We start from the raw sequence: 27,646 nt of genomic DNA on the forward strand, positions 1-27,646 counted from the left end.
TCTGATTTATTCTCCAGAGTTCAAAGTGCCTGCTGGTTTACTAAGCTTGACCTGAGGGGGGCGAATAATCTTATTCACATCAAGCACGGGGATGAATGGAAGACGGCGTTTAATACTCTGGAGGGACATTTTGAGTACCTGGTGATGCCTTTTGGGCTCACAAATGCACCTTCTGTCTTCCAATCCTTTATGAATGATATTTTCCGGGACTTTGTGGATAAGTTTTTGATCATCTATCTGGGTGATATTTTCATCTTTTCCAGTGATTGGGATTCTCATGTGGAACATGTCCGGACTGTGTTCCAGATTTTGAGGGAGAATTCCCTGTTTGTTAAGGGATCGAAATGCCTCTTTGGTGTACAGAGGATTTCATTTTTGGATTTATTTTGTCTCCGTCGACTATTGAAATGGACCCGGCCAAGGTACAGGCCATTTGTGATTGGGTTCAGCCCACTTCTTTGAAGGCTCTCCAGAAGTTTTTGGGTTTTGCTAATTTCTATCGTAAATTTATTGGTAATTTTTCTGGTATTGTCAAACCATTGACTGATCTGACCAAGAAGGGCGCTGATGTGCTGAATTGGTCTCCAGAGGCTGTCTCGGCATTTCAGGAGCTTAAGCGGAGATTCACTTCTGCTCCGGTTTTACGGCAACCTGATGTCTCAATTCCATTTCAGGTGGAGGTAGATGCTTCTGAGATTGGTGCGGGAGCTGTTTTGTCCCAAAAAGATCCTGTGACTTCTAAAATGAATCCCTGTGCCTTCTTTTCTCGAAAGTTCTCCCCATCTGAACGCAACTATGACGTGGCGAATCGGGAATTGTTGGCCATGAAATGGGCATTTGAAGAGTGGAGACATTGGTTGGAGGGAGCTAGACATCAAGTTGTGGTCCTCACCGACCACAAGAATTTGATTTATCTGGAGTCGGCCAAATGCTTGAATCCTAGACAGGCTAGGTGGGCCTTGTTTTTCACGCGTTTTAATTTTGTGGTCTCTTTTCTTCCTGGCACTAAGAATGTTAAGGCAGACGCCCTTTCTAGGAGTTTCTTTGCTGATTCTCTTATTGTGACCGAGCCTACTACCATCCTAGGTGAGGGGGTAGTTCTTTCTGCCATTTCTCCCGATTTGAGATGTGCCCTGGAGGAAGTTCAGGAGGATAAACCTGAGCGTTGTCCTATGGGAAAATTGTATGTTCCTGACCAGTGGAGGAAGAGAGTGATGTCTGAAGTTCATTGCTCCGCATTGGCTGATCATCCAGGTATTTTTGGTACCAGAGATTTGGTGAGTCGTTTTTTTTGGTGGCCTGCCTTATCTCGTGATGTCAGGAATTTTGTGCAGTCCTGTGGGACTTGTTCCCGGTCTAAACCCTGTTCTCGTTCTAGTGGGTTGTTGATGCCCCTGCCGGTGCCCAAGAGGCCATGGACCCATATCTCAATGGATTTTATTTCTGATCTTCCTGTCTCTCAGAGAATGACTGTTATCTGGGTGATTTGTGATAGATTTTCTAAGATGGTCCATCTTGTACCACTCCCAAAGTTGCCATTTTCCTCAGAGTTGGTGCCCTTGTTTTTACAACAGGTGGTTCGGTTGCATGGGATTCCTGAGAACATTGTGTCGGACAGAGGAGTCCAGTTTGTTTCCAGATTCTGGAAAGCCTTTTGTTCCAATCTGGGAATTCAGTTATCTTTCTCCTCTGTGTTTCATCCTCAGACCAATGGGCAGACTGAGAGAACAAACTAGACTTTGGAGTCCTATTTAAGATGTTTTAGATCTACTGACCAGGATGACTGGGTCTCATTTTTGCCCTTGGCCGAATTCGCGCTAAACAATAGAGCTAGTTCTGCCACTTTGATGTCGCCCTTTTTCTGTAACTTTGGGTTTCATCCTCGATTTTCTTCAGGGCAAATGGAATCTTCAGCCTGCCCAGGTGTGGACACTGTGGTAGAGAGAATGCAGCAGATTTGGGACCAAGTGGTGGATAAGTTGTCACTCTCTCAGGAAAAGGCCTAGCGGTTTTCCAACCGGCATAGTACCATTGGTCCCCGGTTTCAAGTGGGTGATATAGTTTGGTTGTCGTCAAAGAATATTTCTATGAAGGTTGCGTCTCCAAAGTTCAAGCCAAGATTTATTGGACCTTATAAGATCTTGGAGATTCTTAATCCTGTTTCTTTTCGATTGGCTCTTCCAGTTACGTTTAAGATCCATAACGTATTTCACAAATCTCTGTTGAAGAGGTTTGTTGAGCCAGTAGTTCCTGTGGCAGTGCCTCCTGACCCTGTATTGGTTGAAGGCAATGTGGAATATGAGGTAGAGAAAATATTGGATTCTCGTTTGGCTAGACGGAGACTCCAGTATTTGGTCAAATGGAAGGGTTATGGCCAGGAGGATAATTCTTGGGTCTCTGCCTCTGACATTCTTGCCAATAGATTGGTTTGTGCTTTTCACCGGGCCCATCCTGATCGGCCTGGTGGCGTGGATGAGGGTTCGGTGACCCCTCCACAAGGGGGGGGTACTGTTGTGAACTCATTTTCTGGTCTGCCTCTGGTTTCTGGTGTGGGAGCTGGTTGTGCTGACAGAGGAGTTGTGAGGTCTCTTTCCGGGCTCTCTCTGGTGGTGGCAGGAGGTAGGGAAGCTGATCTAATTAACAGAGACATGCCACCTGATAATAAGGAAGAGGAGTAGACATCTGGAGTCTCAGACTGGATTTTTAGACAGCCGACTCCCTGTTCCCATGCTGGTGATTTTTTCCTGCCTCCTCAGGTCTTAGTTTCCAGCTCAGTTCCTGCCTTCTGCCTTTGGCTCATCTTTCATCGTTTTTAAGAAATCTCAAGATGGAAGAGGCCAGGAGCCATTTGGTGAGCTGCATTTCTTGCTACATGTTCACAGATTTACCAGTGGAAAAACCAAACTTCACATGCCACAAATGCAAGCTTTTGTTCCTGTTGGAGGAAAAGTTGCAAAATCTCGAAGAGAGGTTAGCTACGTTGAAGATCATTAAGGAAGGTGAAGAGTTCTTGGACAGAGCAGAATTATCTCTTCATGTTACAGAAAGAGAAGAAATTCGAAGTGCACCTGAAGAAACAGAGGAATGGAGACATGTGACCCAGAGAAGCAGGAGGATCAGGAGGCAGTCAGCACCCATACTGCTCAGGAACCAGTACCAGGCTCTAACGCAGGAAAACGATGAAGAAATACATCAGGATAAGACTTTGCCAACAAACAGCAACCTTGTACGCCCTCAGAGTCCTCCTGGATGGAGAAAGAAAAATGTTGTGAAGAAGAAACGGAGAGTGGTGGTCATGGGGGATTCCCTGCTGAGAGGAACAGAGGCCGCTATCTGCAGGCCGGATATAACTACAAGAGAAATGTGCTGTCTTCCAGGTGCAAAAATTAAAGATGTGTCTGACAGGATATCAGGACTCTTCAGACCTACAGATGACTACCCATTCCTGCTACTACATGTGGGGACAAATGACACCGCAAGAAACGACCTGGAAATCATCTGCAGAGACTTTGAAGACTTAGGCAAGAAAGTGAAAGAACTGGGAGCGCAGGTGGTCTTCTCTTCCATCCTCCCAGTGGATGGCCATGGAACAAGGAGGTGGAATAAGATTCTGCAGGTGAACAACTGGCTACGTCGATGGTGCCGTCAGCAACAATTTGGATTTCTGGATCACGGAGTGAACTACTTATACGATGGACTACTTGCTAGAGATGGGGTGCACCTTACGAAGACTGGAAAGCATGTATTTGGAAGTCGCCTTGCTACACTTGTAAGGAGAGCTTTAAACTAGAACAACATGGGAAGGGAAGCAAAAGACCAGAAAAAGCCATACACCTGACAAATGCTATTGAGAACTCTGCTATTAGAAGTGGAAAGGAAGAACAAAGACGAAAGAATCTAATTAATAAAAATATTGGAGAAAGAGAAACCAATCACAAACTAAAATGTTTCTATACTAATGCACAAAGCATGGGCAACAAACAAGGAGAATTGGAACTACTAACACAGGAACAGAAATATGATGTAATTGGAATCACTGAAACTTGGTGGGACAATACACATGATTGGAATACAAGACTAGAAGGATACAACTTATTTGCAAGAAACAGACTTGATAAACGAGGAGGGGGTGTCGCATTGTATGTTCGAAACGCGTATATCTGCACAGAGATTGAAGCTTCAGAGACTGGGAGTTCCGTGGAAACTGTTTGGGTAAGAATACAAGGACAGAACAATGGAAAGGACACCATTGTAGGCATTTACTACAGGCCACCTGTGCAAGCCGAAGATATAGATGAACTCTTTATGCATCAGATGGCCAAGTTCTCCAAAAAATATGACATAGTTGTCATGGGAGATTTCAACTATCCAGACATTTGTTGGGAATCTCTCTCAGGCAAAACTAACAGGTCAAGGAAATTCTTATCCTCTCTTGCTGACAACTTTATCTTCCAAAAGGTAAGGGAGAAAACAAGGGGAACTGCTACCTTGGATCTAATCCTTATAAACAGGGAGGAAATGGTTGAGGAGGTAAAAGTGGCTGGGACCCTAGGACGTAGCGACCATGCTATTTTAGAATTTTGGATTACTAGAGGTGGAAGACCTGTGAAGACTCAGACGTCAAGGTTAGATTTCAGAAAGGCAGATTTTAAGGGATTCAGAAAGAGAATTGGAGGGATCCAATGGCTGGATATCCTTAAAGACAAAAATGTCCAGGAAGGATGGGAAATCTTGAAAAATGAAATTCTCAAAGCACAGTTGTTAACAATTCCGAAAAGAGGGAAGAATAGGAAGCATTTAAGGAAACCAGGATGGATGAACACAGAACTTAAGCACATGCTAAAAAGGAAGAAAAAAATGTTTATAAAATGGAAAGAGGGAGACATATCTAAAGAAGAATATAATGCTGTCTGCAGAACCTGCAGGGCACAAATCAGATTAGCTAAAGCTGAAAATGAACTGAGGCTTGCAAGAGATGTCAAAAGCAATAATAAAGGATTTTGGGGATATGTCAAAAGTAAAAGAAAAGTCAAAGATGCTATAGGATTTTTACAGGATGAAAATGATGAAATGGTAAGACAGGATGTTGAGAAGGCTGAACTTTTAAATTCCTATTTTGCATCTGTTTTCTCTCAGAAAGGAAATGCAACATCAACTGTTATTCACTGTCCTATTAAGGGAATAGAAGAATCCAGGATATCTATAAACAGAAAGATAGTGAGGAAACACTTAGCTAACCTAAATGAATTCAAGTCTCCAGGTCCAGATGAATTACACCCCAGAGTACTGAAGGAGATAGCAGAAGAAATTTTTGAACCCCTCTCCATAATCTTTGAAAATTCTTGGAGAACAGGAGAAGTGCCAGAAGACTGGAGAAGAGCAAATGTTGTTCCTATCTTCAAAAAGGGGAAGAAGGTGGACCCAGGCAACTATAGGCCGGTGAGTCTGACTTCTATACCAGGAAAGATCTTTGAACAAATTATTAAACAACATGTATGTCAATACCTGGATAAGAATGAAGTGATTAAACAGAGTCAGCATGGGTTTCTAACTAATAAGTCATGTCAGACTAACTTAATTTCCTTCTATGACGGTATCACTGATTGGGTGGATCAAGGAAATGCTGTAGATATAGTATATCTTGACTTCAGCAAAGCATTTGACAAAGTCTCTCATACAATCCTTATTGAAAAAATGACTAAGTATGGAATGGACAAGGCAACTGTTAGGTGGATTCATAACTGGCTTAGTGATCGGACCCAAAGAGTGGTCGTAAATGGCTGCACATCCAGTTGGAAGAATGTCTCAAGTGGGGTACCACAGGGCTCTGTCCTGGGCCCTGTATTGTTCAACATCTTTATCAACGATTTAGATGAAGGAATTGAGGGTAAACTGATTAAATTTGCTGATGACACAAAGCTAGGAGGGATAGCTAATACTAGTGAAGAGAGAGAGAGGATTCAAAAAGATTTAAATAAACTGGAGAAGTGGGCAGCAACTAACAGAATGGTTTTTAACAGGGAGAAATGCAAAGTACTACATCTGGGCAATAAAAATGAAAAAAGCATATATAGAATGGGAGGAATAGGGCTAAGTGACAGCACATGTGAAAAAGACTTGGGTATACTAATAGATCACAGACTGAATATGAGTCAACAGTGTGATGCAGCAGCAAAAAAGGCAAATGCAATTCTAGGATGTATTAACAGAAGCATACAGTCTAGATCACGTGAAGTCATTATTTCCCTCTACTCCTCTTTGGTCAGACCTCATCTGGAATATTGTGTCCAGTTGGACACCACATTTTAAAAAAGACATCAACAAACTGGAGCAAGTTCAGAAAAGAGCGACCAGAATGGTGACCGGTCTGCAAACCCTGTCTTATGAGGAAAGGTTGCAGGATTTGGGAATGTTTAGTTTGCAAAAGAGAAGACTGAGAGGAGACTTAATAGCTGTCTACAAATATCTAAAGGGCTGTCACATTGTAGAAGGATCAACTTTATTCTCATTTGCACAAGGAAAGACTAGAAGCAATGGGATGAAACTGAATGGGAAGAGACACAGATTAGATATTAGAAAAAACTTTCTGACAGTTAGAGTGATCAATGAGTGGAACAGGCTGCCACGAGAAGTGGTGAGTTCTCCTTCAATGGAAGTCTTCAAACAGAGGCTGGACAGACATCTGACTGGGATGATTTAGCGAATCCTGCTTTGAGCAGGGGGTTGGACCAGATGGCCCAGGAGGTCCCTTCCAACTCTACGATTCTATGATTCTATGATTCTCAAGTTAAGTTATCTTTGCTAATGTTCACATTTGATTTGGTTTGGTCTATTCAGTCTTTTGTGTGGTCAGCCAGCCCCGGCTGGGGCTGTGCTGAATTTCCACTCTTATGTCACTGTATGTGCCAGTTTGCTTTTTGTCCCTTATTTGATTTGCCTCTTTTTGCTCTGTTCTCAGAATATACCAGAGTGCTGATATAGTGGGAGAAGTCTAGTGACTTCAGGGTATTTTTTGCTAGCAGAAGTGTTTTGCAGGGTTTTTCGGTGTGATTGCAGACAGTATCTTTCCTTTCCTGTCCTTTCTAGCTGGTGTGGGCCCCATAGTTTGCTCAGCCTATTTTCCTACCTGTGTTCATGTTTTCGTCTTGTCTCACCGTCAATACATGTGTGGGGGCTGTCTATTCCTTCGGGGTCTGCTCTGGGGCAGTTTTAGATTGCCCCTTTTCTTGTTTTAGGCTTATATAGTCCTCCGGCTGTGACGAGGCGTCTAGAATCATCGTAGGTACGCTCCACGGCTGCTGTTAGTTGTGTGGTTATTATCAGGGGTCTGCAATCTGCGTAGTTACCAACCTCTCTGGTTTTCTGTGACTTAGCTTGGTCTTGTTTTCCTCCTTGGTGACCCATTCATAACATAATCCATGCGGCATACAAATCCAAGAATCCATTAAAAGCATTTAAAAAGTGCCGAACAACAAAAAACTAAATACAAAATTTGTGAACACCATGAGAAATGTTGGGGTCAATACGTCCTATCCCATTATAGAATACAAAATACAAAATATAAAATACTGTGTAAAATGCCATGTGCTAAGAGAATCTGTGCATTGTAGGTATTGGGACTACAATTCTCTTCTCCTCTCTCTGTTCTTCGTGCTTAGTGTGGTACACACATACACACAATGCAAAGTTTGAGTCAATGTCTCCTCTTTTTATCTGGTTTCAGGTGTGATTTTCATATTGCCCACACCTGTTACTTGCCACAGGTGAGTGTGAACGAGCATCACATACAGTACTTGTTTAAGCACAATTTTGGAAAGGCACCAAGAATTTGATACGGCTCATTACGTGGATTTTGTGTGAAATTATGTCCAATTTGCCTTTTTTTCTATTTTTTTTTTTGTGCTGTTCCAATACACAGAAAGGAAATAAACATGTGTATAACAAAATGTGTCATTGTAATAATTTCCTGGGAGAAATACTTCATTTTCTGGAACAATTTCAAGGGTGCCAACACTCTCGGCCATAACTGTAGATGCTGCCCACTATTTATGTTTTTTCGGATGCTTATCAAATGGTGTTGGTGTGAGGGTATTGGGAGGCCCACATAAGCATTAGACGTCGATGGTCTCGGACGACGTTACTTAATGCGTATCATGAGAGGACCTTAGTAGGGGCCTACTGATAAACTATGTGTTTATTGAAGAAGTTTTAGATTGGGAGGGATCTGCTTTACAGCACTGGGGTCCGCAGTTCAAATTCCACCAAGGCTAACATTTGCAACAAGTTTAGATGGTCTCTCTTGAGTTTGCGCGGGTTTTCCTTCCACATTCCAATAGCATACTGATGGGGAATATAGATTGTGAGCCCCGATGGGGACAGTGATTATGATGTCTGTACAGTGCTATGGAATTTATGGCCCAATATATAATATATACAAGGGAAAAAATTGGTTAGAGAAGGAGGTGACAGCACAGGAACATAGACGGTGAAGTGTAAAGAGATGAGATAAAGAATGTTTATGGATCTACCATCCAGGGTGATATAAATGGATGTTATCACTAATGAGATGATGTGTGTGAGGGACTGAGTGTCATTTGTTGATGTTCTTGATCAAAAGTCAAATTATGGATTTTTACTTAAGGTAGTATATTTTTTGTCTTTGCAGATAATATAAGATGATATTCTTGTAGGGTTACATATAGGTTGAGCCAAAAGATTCTCAGGACCTTGGTTCAGTGACCATATCGGTAGTCTCCTGACCAAATCCCTACAAAAGTCCTACTTCTTTGGGGCCAGGGCGTGACATGCTGCAAGGTTAGGACTTCACAGGGGCCTACTAATCAGAAGAGGAGACAGCGATGCCAAAAAGGCCCTAAGAGTAATAGACAGTCATACACAAACAGAACAAAGCCAATAAAGAAGAAAAATCCCCATAGAAAAGGTACAAAACATAAGTTTTATTGAATGACAGAGGAAATTAATAAAAACATTAAAATCCAAGTGAGTGGGGAATAAATATGACAGAAAAACAAATCAATGACAAGTATCCATAAAAATGTTCAGTGTAATAATTAATTGTAGAAAATACATCAATGGACGGTTAGTAAAGCTACCTAATAATACAGCACAATAATATTCAGGTGATACTATAAGAGAGGATTCCCAAATAAATGACAATAATTGAGTAAAATGCAAATCTTTCCAATAATAACAATACCATGTACGTTCCCCATTCATAAATGTGCGTATATGGAAAGAGGGAATCTCCTACACGTCAATTAGGAGACATCTCCTGTAGCTGTGAAACCCATAAATAGGAATCTCTATGGTCACATAGAATAAAATAAATAAGGTGCATAGTGCATAAAAGTCATAAACCTACATGATCATAGATAATTCACAGTTCAAAATGTAATCAGAAGGGACGTAAAGACCAGAGAGTAATGAGGAAAGTGCCTAGTGCATATTAATCATTCTCTCATGTAATCTGAGAGAATCCACAGCTCCCAAATAGCAATTTGGAAGGAAAGCATAGAGCCCCCTGTCAGTCATACATCACTATGTGTCCCCTGACGCGCGTTTCACATCTAGCTTCATCAGAATAGGTCTCCTCCTTTCTGATGAGCAAACCAGCCCAGCAGCCATCAACAACCACTATAATAACACCAGATCGTGGTAAAATAAAATGCGGTATACAAGTCAAACTACATAATGCGGCCTTATACTACACGCTTAATACTGTAAATCAATTCCCAAATATTCTGATCATATATTACTAAATAATCCTTAGTGGCTTTGGTCTGTTTCCCTTAAATTGAAAATGGCCCTGTTTACGTACTAGCAAATGTGTCCTTATACATTGCATATATATGTACGTATATACTTAACATAGTATGTAGATAGTTGCACTTCGGTTGGGGTAACAACCCTCGTCCCTGCCGGTAACAAATGTGACACATCCACTCCGCTTTCTCGGTCTGGGACTGCCTATACGTTCCAAGATTTTGTTTGAAAATTTGTGACAATCCTGTAAAGTTCAAAACAATTAGCAGATATGAATTGGACAACCCCAAAGCCTGTACCACCACCGCACACAGTCATCGGACCTATTAATGACTAGAACCTAAAGCTTAGGGAGCCCACACAGACCCTCTTGCCTGCACATCAACTTTATCTATTTGTGCCAGGTAGTTGTCATAATTTTCTACGATGTCTTAAACAGTCCCTCGATTCCTCCTCATCCATCTACCGGTGACAGAGCTCATGGTAGCGGCCAAAAGCAACACGATCCTGTGGGGATCAGGAGCGGCAGACTGGCCATCAATAGTGTGGTAGGTCCCATTTTGACACAGATAAATTTCCAAAGCACTTTTGAATCTTCTCAAGTAATGGGATGCGAGGGATGTGACGGATCTTATCCTGTTGACTCCCAAAGGGTTAAACTTTTACTTTATATATTTCTTGTAAATTACTTTACTAACCTTGAGTCTCTATACAGTACTTTATCGCGGTATACCTTTGAGTTTCAGTCGGCTCTTGTTAAAGCTCAAGGCTCAACTTTTATCATTTTAGTATCTTACTGGCCTTTGTTCCCAGTCTACTATCTGTGAAAAGCTTTGAGATTTTGGTCATACTTTAATTTTTTTTTCTACACACATGGTAAAAATTGTTGGTACCCCTCGTTTAATGGCAGAAAAACCCTCAATGGTGACAGAAATAACTTGAATCTGACAAAAGTAATAATAAATTTAAAATCTATGAAACTGACAAATGAAAGTCAGACACTGCTTTTCAACCATGCTTCCACAGTATTTTTAAAAAAATAAAATTCATGAAATCGGCCTGGACAGAAGTGATGGTTCCTTTAACTTAATATTTGTTGCACAACCTTTTGAGGCAATCACTGCAATCAAACGATTCCTGTACCTGTCAGTTAGACTTCTGCTCCTCTCGACAGGGATTTTTGTCCACTCCTCAAGAGCAAACTGCTCCAGGTGTCTCGTGGTTGAAGGTTGCCTTTGTTAGGGTCGGCGGAACGCACCAGATATAAATAATAGGAGGTGCGTTCGTCGCCCGGGGTCCACCGTGCGGTAGATGGTAAGACCGCTGCTGGACAATGGCAGGTACCCCAGAAGGTGAAGTACTGCGCTCAGGTTAACGTCACCCGAACGCTAAGGGTGGCTCTGTTCAGACACAGAGTCGCTTGGCAGAAATAAATATAAAACCGCTGGCCCTGTTAGCTTCACAGGAAGCTCAGCGGGTGGCGTTGCAGCCACAACCGCCAATAGACGCTGCTGCCGCAGCACGGCAATACCTAAAGCCGCAGGCGTCGGTACCGGAGAACCGGGCACCGACGGACGCTAGTGTAGGTGCGGAAAGCACAGTGGCGTGTAGCTTGCCACAACCTGGAGCTGACTAACCCAACACACAGTCACCAATCGTATTATCCAAGGGAAGGGGTTTCATAATAAGTCAGTCACCAGTCCATGCATCCATCACCATACACACACAGCATAATATGCTACACTAGCGTATGGCCGAGCCACCATGCGGGCTTTTTATAGCCATGCGCTTCCGGGACCTTCCAGTACCCTGGAAAGGACCAATCAGATCCGACACAGGACCTGAACATGTGACCCCTGCTCTCCAGTGAAAGGTCACCTTGCGGGCATGCCCAGTAGCACGGCATGAGGACTTAGCCTCTGGAGCGGTTCCCTGCAAAGCAGGTTGCGCTACCATTGCTGCACCAGAGGTGGCAGCAACATCCAGGCTGTCAGAACGAGTCTTAGCAGCACGCCTGGCTTGCCGTGATTGCTGAGCAACACCCGGAGCGGTCGGAGGAGAATGGGAGACCGCTGGATGTCTGACTCTGGATTCCTGCTGTGCAGAGTTAGGGATCCGATGCCTAACAACCTTTTCCAGATGGCGTGTTTCAGCTCTTTCCAAAGATGCTCAAAAGCATTTAGGTCAGGGTTCATAGAAGACTACTTAAGAATAGCCTTCTATGAAGGCTAAACATTCCCAAATCCTGCAACCTTTCCTCATAAGACAGGGTTTGCAGACCGGTCACCATTCTGGTCGCTCTTTTCTGAACTTGCTCCAGTTTGTTGATGTCTTTTTTAAAATGTGGTGCGCAAAACTGGACACAGTATTCCAGATGAGGTCTGACCAAAGAGGAGTAGAGGGCAATAATGACTTTGTGTGATCTAGACTTTATGCTTCTGTTAATACATCCTAGAATTGCATTTGCCTTTTTTGCTGCTGCATCACAATGTTGACTCATATTCAGTCTGTGATCTTTTAGTATACCCAAGTCTTTTTCACATGTGCTGTTGCTTAGCCCTATTCCTCCCATTCTGTATATGCTTTTTTACATTGTACTCTGCACAGATTTTAGACACCCTGTGCCAGATGCAGCAAAGCAGCCCCAGAACATAACAGGGCCTCCTCCATGTTTCACAGTAGGGACAGCGTTCTTTTCTTAATATGCTTCATTTTTCCATCTGTGAGCATAGAGCTGATATGCCTTGCCAAATGTTGCATTTTTGTCTCATCTGTCCATAGGACATTCTCACAGACGCTTTGTGGCTTGTCAACATGTAGTTTGCAAATTCCAGTTGGCTTTTTTATGATTTTTTTCAACAATGATGTTCTCCTTGGTCATCTCCTATGATGTCCACTTTGGCTCGTGCAATGACGGATGGTGCGATCTGACACTGATTCTCCTTGAGCTTGAAGTTCACCTTTAATCTGTTTAGAAGTTTTTCTGGGCTCTTTTGTTACCATTCGTATTATCCGTCTCTTTGATTTGTCATCAGTTTTCCTCCTGCGGCCATGTCCAAAGAGGTTGGCTACAGTCCAATGGAGCTTACATTTCTGAATAATATGTGCACCTGTAGTCACAGCAACATCAAGCTGCTTGGAGATGGTCTTATAACTTTTACCTGTAACATGTTATCTATAATTTTCTTTCTAATCTCCTGAGACAACTCTTTCCTTTGCTTCCTCTGGTCCATGCTGAGTGTGATAAACACCATGTCACCGCACAGCACAGTGAGGATCTGTAGCCTCTATACAGGCCACTCACTGACTCCCGGATTGTAGGCACCTGTGATGATAATTATTGGACACGCCGCAATGTAACATGTCCCTTTTGTCATATTATTTTCAGGGGAACCATCATTTCTGTCCAGGCCTATTTCATGAGTTTTATTTAAAAAAAACATACTGTGGCAGCATGATTGAAAAGCAATGTCTGACTTTCATTTGTTCAGTTTCATAGATTTTTTATTTATTATTAGTTTTGTCAGATTCAAGTTATTTCTGTCACCATTGTGGGTTTTTCTGTCATTAAACGAAGGGTACCAACAATTTTGACCACGTGTGTAAGAGTTTCCTTTTTTCTTTTTTATGAAAATCTAGGTGAAGTTTCAATTATTATATTGCAATCTTATTAACTATATCTGTGACCATCCATCAGTAATTATATGTGTCTATGTAACATGGAAGCCAAGAAGCAAGTACGGTCAATAACTTCTCTTATATAAATTACTTTAGCACAGTTCATATTTTATGCCTTTTTTGCTAATATTTAAGAGGCTTAGCTAAGAAAATCCTGTTTCTAAACTTGATTAACAAAAAAGTTTAGCTGTAAAGTTTAGTTATAATATGACAATCTGGGCCCTGCGGAGCAGTTCGTCTTTCAAATTAGAAGATGCCATGGCTGACACTACTTAGGAGCAGAGAAGCCAATTGTGGCCGATGTTACTGGCAGAAGAGTGGATTCCAGCATATACCGTATTTTTCGAATTATAAGATGCTCCGGATTATAAAACGCACCCCAAATTTTGTCCGGTGCTCCGAGTGTCCGGTGCAGTTGCCGGTGTCCGCTGCATCTGTGGGTGTCCGGTGCAGCTGCGGGGGCTCTGCTGACATTTTGTGAAAGGCCAGAGCCCCCGTAGTTCCATGGTTTCCTATGCGGTGGACTCCGGGAAAATGGCTGCCCGGAGTTGGGGTTCTTTGCTGGTGACACTGCTGGTGATTTAGGCCAAATTCAAGGCTAACTTACCCTGCATGTGCTAACACTCACCTGGTGAGGTGGATTCATCAAGCTGTAGGTCAGAGTGTTAAAACGGATGCCCGTCTTGGCATAGCAGGCTAAAAGGCTTCTGAAACAGTAAGGATCTTGACAACAGGCCATGCTGAAGGACAGACTAACAAGTGAGGCAAGGCAGACTGGAAGGCACAGAACCAAGACAGCAGATGAAGTACAATACGACAGTTTTGCAGCAGAACTTAGATGTATGATGGAGAATCCACAGCATATTGTAGTGTAATGAAAACAGACTCTAATACCAGTTTGTAATGCTATAGCGACTGGTGGGTTAACCAAGGTCGCCAAAGTAGTTGCATGCTAAAACTAACAGACAGTTCTCCATCCTCCTCCTTCTTGACCTATCCTCTGCCTTTGACACAGTTGACCACTGCCTACTGCTACAGATTCTTTCTTCCCTTGGCATCAAAGACCTTGCCCTGTCCTGGATTTCCTCATACCTTTCTGACCGCAAATTCAGTGTCTCCCACTCCCACACTACCTCCTCATCCCGCCCCCTCTCTGTTGGAGTCCCCCAAGGCTCTGTCCTGGGGCCCCTACTTTTTTCCATCTATACTCTTGGCCTAGGACATCTCATAAAGTCCCATGGCTTCCAGTACCACCTATATGCAGATGACACTCAGATCTACCTCTCTGGCCCAGATGTCACCTCTCTGCTGTCCAGAATCCCGGAGTGTCTATCAGCCATATCCTCCTTTTTCACCTCTCGCTTCCTAAAACTCAACGTAGACAAAACTGAACTCATTATCTTTCCTCCATCTCACGTATCTTCCCTACCCGATCTATCTATTATGGTAAATGGCATCACGCTCTCTCCCGCACCTGAAATCCACTGCCTCGGAGTAACTTTCGACTCTGCCCTGTCCTTCAAACCACACGTCCAATCTCTTGCCACCTGTTGTCGCCTCCAACTCAAAAATATTTCCAGAATCCGTCCCTTCCTCAGTCCTCAATCTACTAAAACTCTAGTACATGCCCTCATCATCACCGCCTTGACTACTGCAACACTCTCCTCTGTGGCCTCCCTGATAACTCTCTTGCACCACTCCAGTCTGTCCTCAATTCTGCTGCCCGACTAATCCACCTCTCTCCTCGCTACTCCCCTGTCTCTCCCCTCTGCAAATCCCTCCATTGGCTCCCAATTTCCCCAACGAATCCAGTTCAAACTACTATCACTGACCTACAAAGCCATCCACAACCTTTCCTCTCCCTATATCTCTGAACTAATCTCCCAATATCTTCCCTCATGTAATCTTCGATCATCCCAAGACCTCCTACTCTCCTCTACACTTATTCGTTCCTCACACAACCACCTCCAAGATTTCTTCCGAATATCTCCCATCCTCTGGAATTCCATGCCTCAACACGTCCGATTATCCACCACCATTATCCTTCAAATGGAACCTGAAAACCCATCTCTTCAGGAAAACTTACAGCCTGCAATGACCATTCTGCCGCCTCATCACCACCAGAGCTGCTGCAGCCCCGACCTTCTGTCTCTTCCCCACCATCACGTAGAATGTAAGCCCACAAGGACAGGGTCCTCTCCCCTCTGTACCAGTCTGTCATTGTAAATTTGTTTACTGTTAACGATATCTATAACTTTGTATGTAACCCCCCTTCTCATGTACAGCACCATGGAATTAATGGCGCTATAGAAATAAATAATAATAATGCTAAAGAATCCACAGCAGATTGTAGCGTAATGTGAAAAGAGTGTAACAACAATTCATAAGGATTAGGCCGGGGTCACACCGCGTTATGGCAGTCCGTTAGATGGACTGCATTACACCGCGACATAACACAGTGTAACGCAGTCCGTTAACGCTGCCATTGACCCCCATTATCGGGCGTATCGTGACGCATGCATTCACGATGTGCCGTCATTCAGTGACGGAGTCTCAGTCACGGGCTGCAGCGTCTGTGGCTCCGTCACTGCTAGTGTGGATGAATCATCTGCGCTAGCGGGTATAGCATAACGTGATCACGTTATGCTATACCGTTTAACCAGCCCATCAACGCTATGTGTTCAACGGGCTGGTTAAACGCAATGTGAACGCAGTCTTACAGCAAACGAAAGGTCTTGTGGAGCAGTAGATGCAAATTGTGGAAATCACTGGAGTTTGAGGAGATGATAGCAACCAAACAAAATTGATGATGGCAACCTCTAAACAAACATTTCAGACTCAATACTCAGACACAGTGTCTAATTGGGCTTTAAAAGGCCTTGGGAGATGATGTAACTTGTAAAACCCATTGTGGAGCACAGAAAAGAATGGTGCCCGGGAAGGAAGGGGAGCGTGGCTCTGAAAATGAAACAGGTATGTACCTGTGCCATAACCCCACCACCGCTACTTCTTTTAGGGTCTTTGCCAGAAGAGTCAGAAAGAGGAAGAGCAAGACTGGAGCACTAATGTTCTTTTTGAATACCCAGAATCTCTACTTGGGACCGTATCCTTTTTAATCTACCAAGTAGAAGAGATACCCACAAACCTTCCTAGAATCCTGAATTTGGTTTATATTATACTCGGAATCTGGATCAGAGGCAGAAGCACGAACTGACTTGACTTTAGGAGAGAACGTGTTGAGGACCAGAGGATGAAATATGGAGACATTAAGGGTTGTAGCTTCTGATGAAAAGTGACTGGATTAATTTGATGAACAATTTGGAAAGGGCCAATAAACTTACGAGCCAACGTTTTGCAAAAAAATAATCTTTAAACAAACATTTTTTGTTGAAAGCCAAACTATATCCCTGGGACAGTTTAAAAAAAAAATCTTTATTTATGCAGCGTGCGAATAATAGAAAATATAAATATTAAAAAAAAAAACAGAATTGCTGTTTTCTATTTCTGCCTATAAAGTGTTAATACATGTTGGCAATAATTTATTTGTACCTCTAAATTCTGTCACTGACAAATACAATTCATCCCGAAATAAACAAGTCCTCCTACAGCTACGCCAACAAAAACATATAAATACTATGGCTCCTGGAATGTGACGATGCGTTCTTGGTGCTGATTTGTTTCGGTGTTTTCTGTAGCACAGACTAGCTTCAATTCTGCACTTAAAATTGCAAATGCTTCTTTTATTTACATGCTTTTTTGTCAGGCTCCGTATAGAAACCTATAGAGAAAAAAAGCACCGAGCCTGCGCAGTTCAACAGCGTCTTTAGAAACACAGTGGGCTCAGTTTTCATGAAATCACATCCGCTTTGCTTAGACATTTAGGCCATGTACACAAGTAGCGCAAATTTAACTTTTTGGTCTTTTGCGGTTTTTTCACACAGAAAATCAGGTGTGTTAATTTTTCCAAGCAAAATGGATGTGATCTCATGAAAACTTCACCCACTGTGTGATTTTGCTTTTCTTTCCTCTATCGGCTTCTAAGTGGAGCCTAAAAAAAAATTATGGAAGAACTGGAGCCTGAAAAAAGATGTAAGAAATTAGCCAAAGAGGATCTAAAGGCCGAGTTACTATAAAGGGGTTATTGGACGGCAGGGAGTTTGTATAAAATAATAAATTCTGAGAGATTTCTTTTAAGAAATTTGATCACTACACCGTTGCATAGAAAAATCACTACAATCGTTATATAGGAAAATCACTATAACAGTGTAACAATGATGACGCGGACATTTCTCACACCTGCCCTCCTGATATCTTTATAGAGCCTCCACATACACCTAATATAGCATGTAGGGGCTCGGTGAAGGCGGCAGTGAAGGTGTGTAAGTGTCTGATGGGGTCACACAGGACATAAAAGGACAGCTGCCCGGCCTCATAATCCAGACAGATCCTGACCCCATCACTGGAGATCTGGTGAGGTAACCGGATATATTTATTGTCATGTTTCACTGAACACTGGTTAATATACCCTGGCCCTCCATATAAACCCCAGGACTCCTTATTATATCCAATATATGACTGATCTCCTCTCCTAACTATACTGGGGTAACACATCCCCACCCTCCACCTCCATGCCTCTCTGATCTCCACATCCCAGTAATGTCGTCCTGAGGTAAATCTGCTCCCGCTCATCACCTGATTATACTGGAATCTCTCTTCTACTGTTTCTGGATGATTCTCTGCTATTATTGTCCAGGTCACAGTTTTCAGGTCATCTGATATTTGAAGATTTTCATCTGCCGTGTTTACATCTAGTAATATATTTGCAGGGCCCTCCCCATAGAGGGTCACATTTACATCTCTTATCATATCAGATAACATGAGTGATATGCGTGAAAGGTGTGAGATCAGCTCCACACCCCGATCACCTCCATCATGTCCCCCTGTGTCCTCATCACCTCCATCATGTCCCCCTGTGTCCTCATCACCTCCGTCATATCCCACCGTGTCCTCATTACATCCATCATGTTCCCCTGTGTCCTCATCACCTCCATCATGTCCCTCTGTGTCCTCATCACTTCCATCTTTTTCTCCTGGGTCCTCATCACCTCCATCAGGTCCTCCTGTTTCCTCATCACATCCATCATGTCTCCCTGTGTCCTCATCACCTCCGTCATATCCCACCGTGTCCTCATTACATCCATCATGTCTCCCTGTGTCCTCATCACCTCCATCATGTCCCTCTGTGTCCTCATCACTTCCATCTTTTTCTCCTGTGTCCTCATCACCTCCATCAGGTCCTCCTGTTTCCTCATCACATCCATCATGTCTCCCTGTGTCCTCATCACCTCCATCATGTCCCCCTGTGTCCTCATTACTTCCATCTTCTCCTGTGTCCTCATCACCTCCATCACGTCTCACAGTGTTTTTAGTACTTCCATCATTGCCCCATGTGTCCTCCTCACCTCCATCATATCCCCCTGAGTCCTCATCACCTCCATCATATCCTCCTGTGTCATCATCACCTCCATAATGTCCCCCCGTGTCCTCATCACCTTCATCATGTCCCCCTGTGTCCTTATCATCATTGTCTCCATCCTCCTCTGGATCACACAAGTCACCGGTGTCTCGTTCCTGTAAGACAGTCAGTGGATCCCTCATGTTACACAGCATCTCAATGTGTCTCATCTTCCTGGACAGCTCGTCCTTCTTTATTTCCAGCTTCTGGATCACATCAGACAGTGACAGTGACACTTGTTCTTTCCGCCTGGAAATCTCACTCAGGACCCTCTTCTCCAGGTCATCCATCTGTCTCCTGATGTCAATAAACAGGTCATCGACTCTCTCAGCATCTCTAGATGCTCTTGCTTGAGTTTTTCTTTTGAGCTCCACCACACTTTGGACTTTTTCCTCAGTCTCTTTTGTCTGTATGATCAGTTTCTGGAGGACATTTCTCAGGTTCTTCGTCTTCTTCTTCTCAAATGCCTCATCCAGCATCTCCAGCAAGTGTCCTTGATATTCTCTGGCCAAAACACTGGTCTCAGCTATGACGTGCACTGCCGATTTGCTGTGAACTCTCAGGTGATTATCACACAGGGAAGCATCACACAGCAGACAGGATTTAATAGCAGGTACAGGTGAATCCACACAGAAAGTGCAGCAGATCCCAGTGATCTCCTGAGACAGATGAGTAGACAGGAAAACATCCTCTACATTATAGAGAGTTAGGTTCCATTTTAGTGCAGACCACTCCTGAAGCTCTTCTCTACATTCAGGACAGGAATAAACTCCAGATCCGTCCTGGGTATTCAGGACCTGATCAATACAGACCCGGCAGAAGTTGTGTCCACATCTCAGGGTTACAGGATCTGTATACGGGGTCAGACAGATTGCGCAGTCCAGCTCGTTTCTCTCATCAGCAGACGCCATGGCTGACACTACTTTGGAGCAGAGAAAATAAATGTGACCGATGTTACTGGCAGTGGGGAGTGCCCCAGCATATACTTTAATATTTTAGACTTTGATCTCTGGTTTTCCGACAAGAAAAATATCTTCCTCATACCTTCCTGATTTTTATTCTCTTGAGGGCAGGGTCATCACTTCTTTTATACTTCTATATTTGTTTTGCTGAATGTGAAACTATACTGGTCATGTAACTGAGCTTTATTAGTGAAAAGAACAATAGTAATAATAATTTTTATTTCTGTAGCGCCAACACATTCCGCAGCACTTTTAGAGTAAAAATCATAACTTTATTACAAGAAAACAGCGGTAATCGAGAAGTCAGCAAGTTGTTAAGTTACAGAAATCCTGGCACAGATATATGTAAGCAATAACTGTACTTGCCAATTCCCCCAAATGTCTGGAGAAAACTTGGAGAAAGGAGAAATCCTCTGTCACAGACCGCCCCTGACACGTTAACCCCTGGCACACCGCGATCAAAAACGATCGCGGTGTACCGGGGGTTAAAGGGAAGCATCAGCAGGGAGGAGGCTCCCTCCGTGCTTCCCTGAGCCCCCCACAGCAGCGCAATGTGCAGCGCTGCTGCGGGGGGCTCCTTCCCTGCAGGTCCCTGGATCCAATATGGCGACGGGGACCTTCGGTGGCCTGCAGGGAGCTGACTTCCTCAGTGCCTGCAAAGTGCAGGCCAGGAGGAAGTCTGCTTCAATGCCTGTGACAGATTGCAAATCTGTCACAGCGATCTGTGATGTGACAGATCAGCGATCTGTCACAAGACAGTGATGTCCCCCCTGGGACAATGTAATAAAGTAAAAAAAAAAAAAAAGTGTAAAAATAATTTAAAAAAAATCACTAAATAAATTAAAAAATATATATATATTCCCTAATAAATTCATTTTTTGGAAATAAAAAAACAAAACAATAAAAGTACACATATTTGGAATCACCACGTCCGTAACGACCCACCCTATAAGACTGTCCCATTAGTTAACCCCTTTAGCGAACCCCTTAAAAAATAAAAATAAAAAACGAAGCAAAAAATAATGATTTGAAAACACATAAAGAAAAAAAGTATATGCACACAAATAGGGATCACCACAAGGATATGATAATCAAAAAGTATCAATTTTATTAATGGACACAACAAACAGACACTTTGTTTAAAAACAATTAAAAAGTCTGAACAACCAGACACTGATAACAAAACAAAGACAATGGGTCATTTTGATAAATAGTTAAATACTATGGGTCCCAAGGCCAACCATTCAGTATGATGCCAGGTATCTGCTAGTTACCATAACCTAGGGTCTATCAAATCAATTGTAATGACAATCATGACCTTGGATCAAAAATACCATATTATCAATAACTACTATGGTTACATAGAGATTCTACATATGCCATGAATAGAAAATTGAATACTTATCATGCTGCCAACACAAATAAACATACATTAACAAGTCCCTTTCCCTAGCATGATATCACCTGGTTTCTGAGGATGAACAAGCTACCGGGTAGGTTACATGGGACCCCCAAACCCACGCGTATCGACACAGTGATGTGTCTTTCTTTATGTGTTTTCATGTCAATCCAATTATATGCACTAGGTGATCCCACCTAAATTGACATTGTGGATGGTGCCCGTTTATTCTATATTTTGTCAAAAAATAATGATTTATTATCATACCGCCGAGCAAAAAAGTGCAATAACGTGCGATCAAAAAGACGCATAGAAATATCCATGGTACCGCTGAAAACGTCATCTTGTCCTGCAAAAAAAGAGCCGCCATACAGTACAGCGTCATCAGCGAAAAAATAAAAAAGTTATAGCTCGCAGAATAAAGCGATGCAAAAATAATTATTTTTTATATAAAATAGTTTTCAATGCATAAAAGCGCCAAAACATAAAAAAAGACATAAATGAGGTATCGCTGTAAACGTACTGACCCGGAGAATAAAACCGCTTTATCAATTTTACCGCACGCGGAACGGTGTAAACGCTCCCCCCCAAAAGAAATTCATGAAACGCTGGTTTTTGTTCGTTCTGCGTCCCAAAAAACGAAATAAAAAGCGATCAAAAAATGTCACATGCCCGAAAATGGTACCAATAAAAACGTCAACTCGTCCCGCAAAAAATAAGACCTCACATGACTCGGTGGGTCAAAATTCGGAAAAATTATAGCTCTCAATATGTGGTGATGCAAAAACTATTTTTACAATAAAAAGCGTCTTTTAGCGTCTGACAGCTGCCAAACATAAAAACCGCCATAAATAGTAAATCAAACCCCCCGTTATCACCCCCTTAGTTAGAGAAAAATAATAAAACTAAAAGAAAATGTATTTATTTCCATTTTCCCATTAGGGTTAGGGCTAGGGTTAGGGGGGAGATTAGGGTTAGAGGTGTGTTGGGGTTAGGGTTGGAGTTAGAATTGGGGGTTTCCACTGTTTGGGCACATCAGGGGCTCTCCAAACGCAACATGGCGTCTGATCTCAATTCCAGCCAATTCTGCGTTGAAAAAGTCAAATGGTGCTCCTTCCCTTCCAAGCTCTGCCATGCGCCCAAACAGTGTTTTACCCCCACATGTAGGGTATCAGCCTACTCAGGACAAATTGCAAAACAACTTTTGGGGTCCAATTTCTCCTGTTACCCTTAGGAAAATAAAAAATTGGGGGCAAAAATATCATTTTTGTGGAAAAAAAATGATTTTTTTATTTTCACGCCCGGGCGTTATAAACTTCTGTGAAGCACTTGGGGGTTCAAAGTGCTCACCACACATCTAGATAAGTTCCGTGGGGGTCTAGTTTCTAAAATGGGGTCACTTGTGGGAAGTTTGAATAGTTTAGGCACATCAGAGGCTCTCCAAATGCACATGACACCTGCAGACCATTCCATCAAAGTATGCATTTCAAAATGTCACTACTTCCCTTCCGAGCCCCGACGTGTGCCCATACAGTAGTTTTCTCCCACATATAGGGTATCAGCATACTCAGGACAAATTGGACAACAACTTTTGGGGTCCAATTTCTCCTGGTACCCTTGAGAAAATAAAAAAATTGGAGACTAAAAGATCATGTTTGTGGAAAAAATTCTTCCCTCACCAGCCTGGTGACAGGATGTAGAAGGAGTTCTCAGGCTCCTGATCTACAGATTTGCTCCTAGGCCACATTAATACATTTTCTAACATGAGCCAGACATCGCTAACGATGGTCATTCTGAAGACGACCCTGCTAAAACTGTGCGACATCCCGCTCTGAGTGGGCTCTCCGCCAAGGAATAAGAAAGACACACAATCCTGTGGGTTATAATAAGACATTTCTGTGATGTGAAAACTATAAAGGAGTGGGGACATCTCCAGCTTAAGAAAATACCTCATAAAAATCTCAGGTACATGACCAGTGAGGAGGCCTAAAACTCCCAGAACTAAAGACGTCGGCCATCTTCTCTTGTCAGTGCAGTTTACCTCACACCAGCGCTTATATCTGTACAGAGGCTGCAGGGGGAGGAGCATGTGAGCAAATCAAGCCATCAGCCTCCTCCAATAGGAAAGCAGCTCACATGGGAAAGCTGCTTTCCTATTGGAGGAGGCTGATGTCCTCACATGCTCCTCCCCCTGCAGCCATTATATAGACAGAAGTGCTGGTCAGTGTGTGAGGTAAACTGCACTAACAAGAGTCAGTGGCCGACCCCTCTCTGCAGGCCCGGACCACCATGTATAATGTCACCCACCTGCACCATTCATAACAGGTAGGGAATGGTCCGTTCTTTTATCATTATAGCCTTGAAGAGGACATTTATTAGTCAGCACACAGTTCTCTCCTCTATGCAGAGATGGTTGTCACATGTAGTGGTGCTAAGTCGCTTTCCTGTCACATATACCTATTATGCCACAGCATATTGTATGAACTTTTGGAAAACAGGAGCCATCTTCTTTCTTTTTGGTTTATTTCTTCTTACAAAGCATATGTATATATATATATATATATATATATATGTCCTCCATCCTGGTATATATGTCCATCACCCTGGTATAAGTGTCCCTTATCCTGGGCCCCATCCTGGTATAAGTAACCCCCATCGTGGTATATGTCTCCCGTTTTGCCACTGTTTTTTAATGTATACTGAAAATAAACCATTATACTCACCTTCCCTGGGCTCCCCTGCTAAGTGTCGTCCTCTTCTGAAACCGGCAACTGACATCACTGCCGTGCATCCCCAGTGAAGCGGACGCCGCCATCAGCTGCTGGCCGGCAGTGTGTATTGTCACACATGGACCCGACGGGTCTCTGCACCGCATTATACTTCAGCTAAATGTGTGTCAGAAGTTGTACATTCAGCCGAACTATTTTCTGACGTCAGCTGGCTCTTCCCCCATCGGGCCCGCTCACTATGGTGACCTCTGAGACTGTGGTAGCTACGCCTTCTGGTGACAAAACGTACAAGGTGATCGTAGGCAGTTTTAGTAAATGTGGACACAAACCAATTTTTTTTTTTCTTTTAACAAAATCCTAACTTTTTTTATCCAATAAAACCTATAAAACTTAATAAGTTTGGTAACACTTTGCACTGACTTGGAGAACCAGATCATTTTTACCGCAGACGCAGAATAAACGCAGTGAAAACAAAACATCTTTTGCTATCTTTTGGTAAAGAAGCCAATGGCCCAAATGGTCAATCTTCATAAGCTCATCCCCCACCTCCCTTGGCAAAGCGGCACGCCGAGAGTCTCACGAGTGGTGCACTCCCTAATAATAGATGATGAGAATAATCTCTTGACTTCACCATTTGAATTGAACCTTTGAGTTCCTTGTTGGTAACACATTCCTTGCTTTTATCTTGTGTGTATGTGTCTGAATATGCTACAGAAATGCTCCCTACAATAATAATCACTTGTTGGGTCCTGATGAATGGAGCAGGAATGAGGAAGGTTAATTCCTTAGATCCTGTAATCAATTGCTGATTTCAGTGTTTAAATGGTTAAATCCGGGCGGTGGGGTCTGTTAACCCATCGCCACAGGAGGACTAGGACAAGGCTACCAGCCATGGGAGCATTCAGGAGACCCCAGCAGTTATGACTGCTGCTTGTTACTTGTCTAGAGTAATTACCTGGCTAATGAACCAGCTCTCTGCCTTAGATTGCTGCCAATTATAGATTAGTTCATGAGATGTCTGCTGGCCTTGCTCTGTGCTCCTAGTAATGTATTATTCTGATCTTTGCTGCTCAACCTAGGACTTGTATTGACCATCTGTTTGCCTAGCCCCTTTTGTTGTGATCTGCTACCTTCTTGGAATATTGACCTCGGACCATTTCCTGACTTTGCCTTTGTCTCACCCCTGTCTATGACCTACTCTATTGGCTTTTGACCCCAGATCTCTTGACTACCCAGCCTCACCGCTTATTCGTGAGTAGTGACACTGTAGCTTTCTCTCCCGACTCCTCCATACACAGGTGCATTCCCTCTGCCGAGCGATGTCTTTTTCTGATCGGTACATTCAAAACGTACAGAAATGATAAATATACTGAACATAGTGATGTGATCACAACTTGCTGTGCTTATGTTTCAGCCTTTTTGAGCCTTTTCAGGTTTCTAAAGCCTTGAAGCAGTTAAAAGAAGTGACTTATCCATTCTTCTTGCATCTTCTACGAGCTACTAACTATTTACAGATACAGTAAAAAAAAAAAAAATGCTGCAAAATCGTCAGAAAAGATGCTTCAGAAAAAAAAAACACATTATTGTGACGCATCAAGCCTTGACTACTGCAACCTCCTGCTCTGTGGTCTCCCCTCTAACACTCTTGCACCCCTCCAATCTGTTCTTAACTCTGCTGCCCAACTAATCCACCTGTCCCCCCGCTATTCCCCGGCCTCTCCCCTCTGTCAATCCCTGCACTGGCTCCCCATTACCCAAAGACTCCAGTACAAAACCCTAACCATGACATACAAAGCCATCCACAACCTGTCTCCTCCATACATCTGTGACCTCGTCTCCCGGTACTTTCCCGCACGCAACCTCCGATCCTCACAAGATCTCCTTCTCTACTCCCCTCTTATCTCCTCTTCCCACAATCGCATACAAGATTTCTCTCGCGCATCACCCCTACTCTGGAACTCTCTACCACAACATATCAGACTATCGCCTACCATGGAAACCTTCAAAAAGAACTTGAAGACCCACCTCTTCTAACAATCCTACAACTTGCAGTAACCACCGATCCACCAAACCGCTGCACGACCAGCTCTACCCTCGCCTACTGTATCCTCACCCATCCCGCTGTAGATTGTGAGCCCTCGCGGGCAGGGTCCTCTCTCATCCTGGACCAGTCGTGACTTGTATTGTTTAAGATTACTGTACTTATATGTATTATGTACACCCCTCCTCAGATGTAAAGCGCCATGGAACAAATGGCGCTATAATAATTATTAATAATAATAATAATAATAATAATAAAGCATCTTCTGCTGGGTATGACGATGCATAAAAGACACTGTGTGCACATACCCTAATGGAGCCACCGCTGGACTCCTCTGGTGGTGGCTTATCTAGCCGACCACAAATGGATCAGTGATCCGAAATCGGACATATCAGATGCTTATCAGAATATAACAATTAATAGTTTATTGGTTGAATCAGTACAAATAATCCATGCTGGGATACAAATCGAAGAATCCATTAAAAGCATTTAAAAAGTGCAGAACAACAAAAAACTAAAGATAAAACTTGTGAACACCATGAGAAATGTTGGGGTCAATACCTCCTATCCCATTAAAGAATACAAAATACAACATATAAAATACTGTGTAAAGTGCCATGTGCTAAGAGAATCTGTGCATTGTAGGTACTGGGACAACAATTCTCTTCTCTTTCTGTTCTCCATGCTTATTGTGGCACACACATACACACAATGCAAAGTTTGAGTCAATGTCTCCTCTTTTTATCTGGTTTCAGGTGTGATTTTCATATTGCCTACACCTGTTACTTGCCACAGGTGAGTGTGAGCGTGCTTCACATACTTGTTTAAGCACAATTTTGGAAAGGCGCTAAGAATTTTATACAGCTCGTTATCTGGGTTTTGTGTGAAATTATGTCCAATTTGCCTTTTTTCTATGTTTTTTTTGTGCTGTTCCAATACACAGAAAGAAAATAAACATGTGTATAACAAAACGTGTCATTATAATAATTTTCTGGGAGAAATACTTCATTTTCTGGAACAATTTTAAGGGTGCCAACACTTTCGGCCATGACTGTAGATGCTGCCCACTATTTATGTTTTTTCGGATGCTTATCAAATGATGTTAGGGTAATGGTGTTGGGACGCCCCCATAAACATTAGATGTTGATGGTCTCGGACGACGTTACTTAATGCGTATCATGAGGGGACCTAAGTAGGGGCCTACTGATAAACTATGTGTTTATTGAAGAAGTTTTAGATTGGGAGGGATCTGCTTTACAGCACTGGGGTCCGCAGTTCAAATCCCACCAAGGCTAACATTTGCAATGAGTTTAGATGGTCTCTCCGAGTTTGCGCGGGTTTTCCTTCCACGTTCCAAAGGCATACTGATAGGGAATATAGATTGTGAGCCCCGATGGGGACAGTGATGATGATGTCTGTACAGTGCTATGGAATTTATGACCCAATATATACAAGGAAAATAATTGCTTATAGAGTAAGGTGACAGCACAGGAAAATAGACGGTGACGTGTAAAGAGATGAGATAAAGAATGTTTATGG

At 42.9% G+C, this 27,646-nt stretch overlaps 1 protein-coding gene across 1 annotated transcript; it reads right to left on the reverse strand.

Moving 5' to 3' along the window:
• Positions 1–17,751: 17,751 nt before the first annotated feature.
• Positions 17,752–19,887, reverse strand: LOC141048576 (uncharacterized). Its single transcript, XM_073544293.1, has one exon. The coding sequence runs from the start codon at positions 19,885–19,887 to the stop codon at positions 17,752–17,754; it is 2,136 nt and encodes a 711-aa protein (XP_073400394.1).
• Between the last annotated feature and the right edge of the window lie 7,759 nt (positions 19,888–27,646).

Source organism: Dendrobates tinctorius, unplaced genomic scaffold (assembly GCF_039654945.1).
Source record: "Dendrobates tinctorius isolate UK_male_01 unplaced genomic scaffold, ASM3965494v1 ptg000136l, whole genome shotgun sequence".
NCBI classification, from domain to species: Eukaryota; Metazoa; Chordata; class Amphibia; order Anura; family Dendrobatidae; genus Dendrobates; species Dendrobates tinctorius.

Bases quoted from the DNA above. Each gene is read 5' to 3' on its own strand.
- LOC141048576 (XM_073544293.1), bottom strand. From the start codon at position 19,887: ATGGCGTCTGCTGATGAGAGAAACGAGCTGGACTGCGCAATCTGTCTG.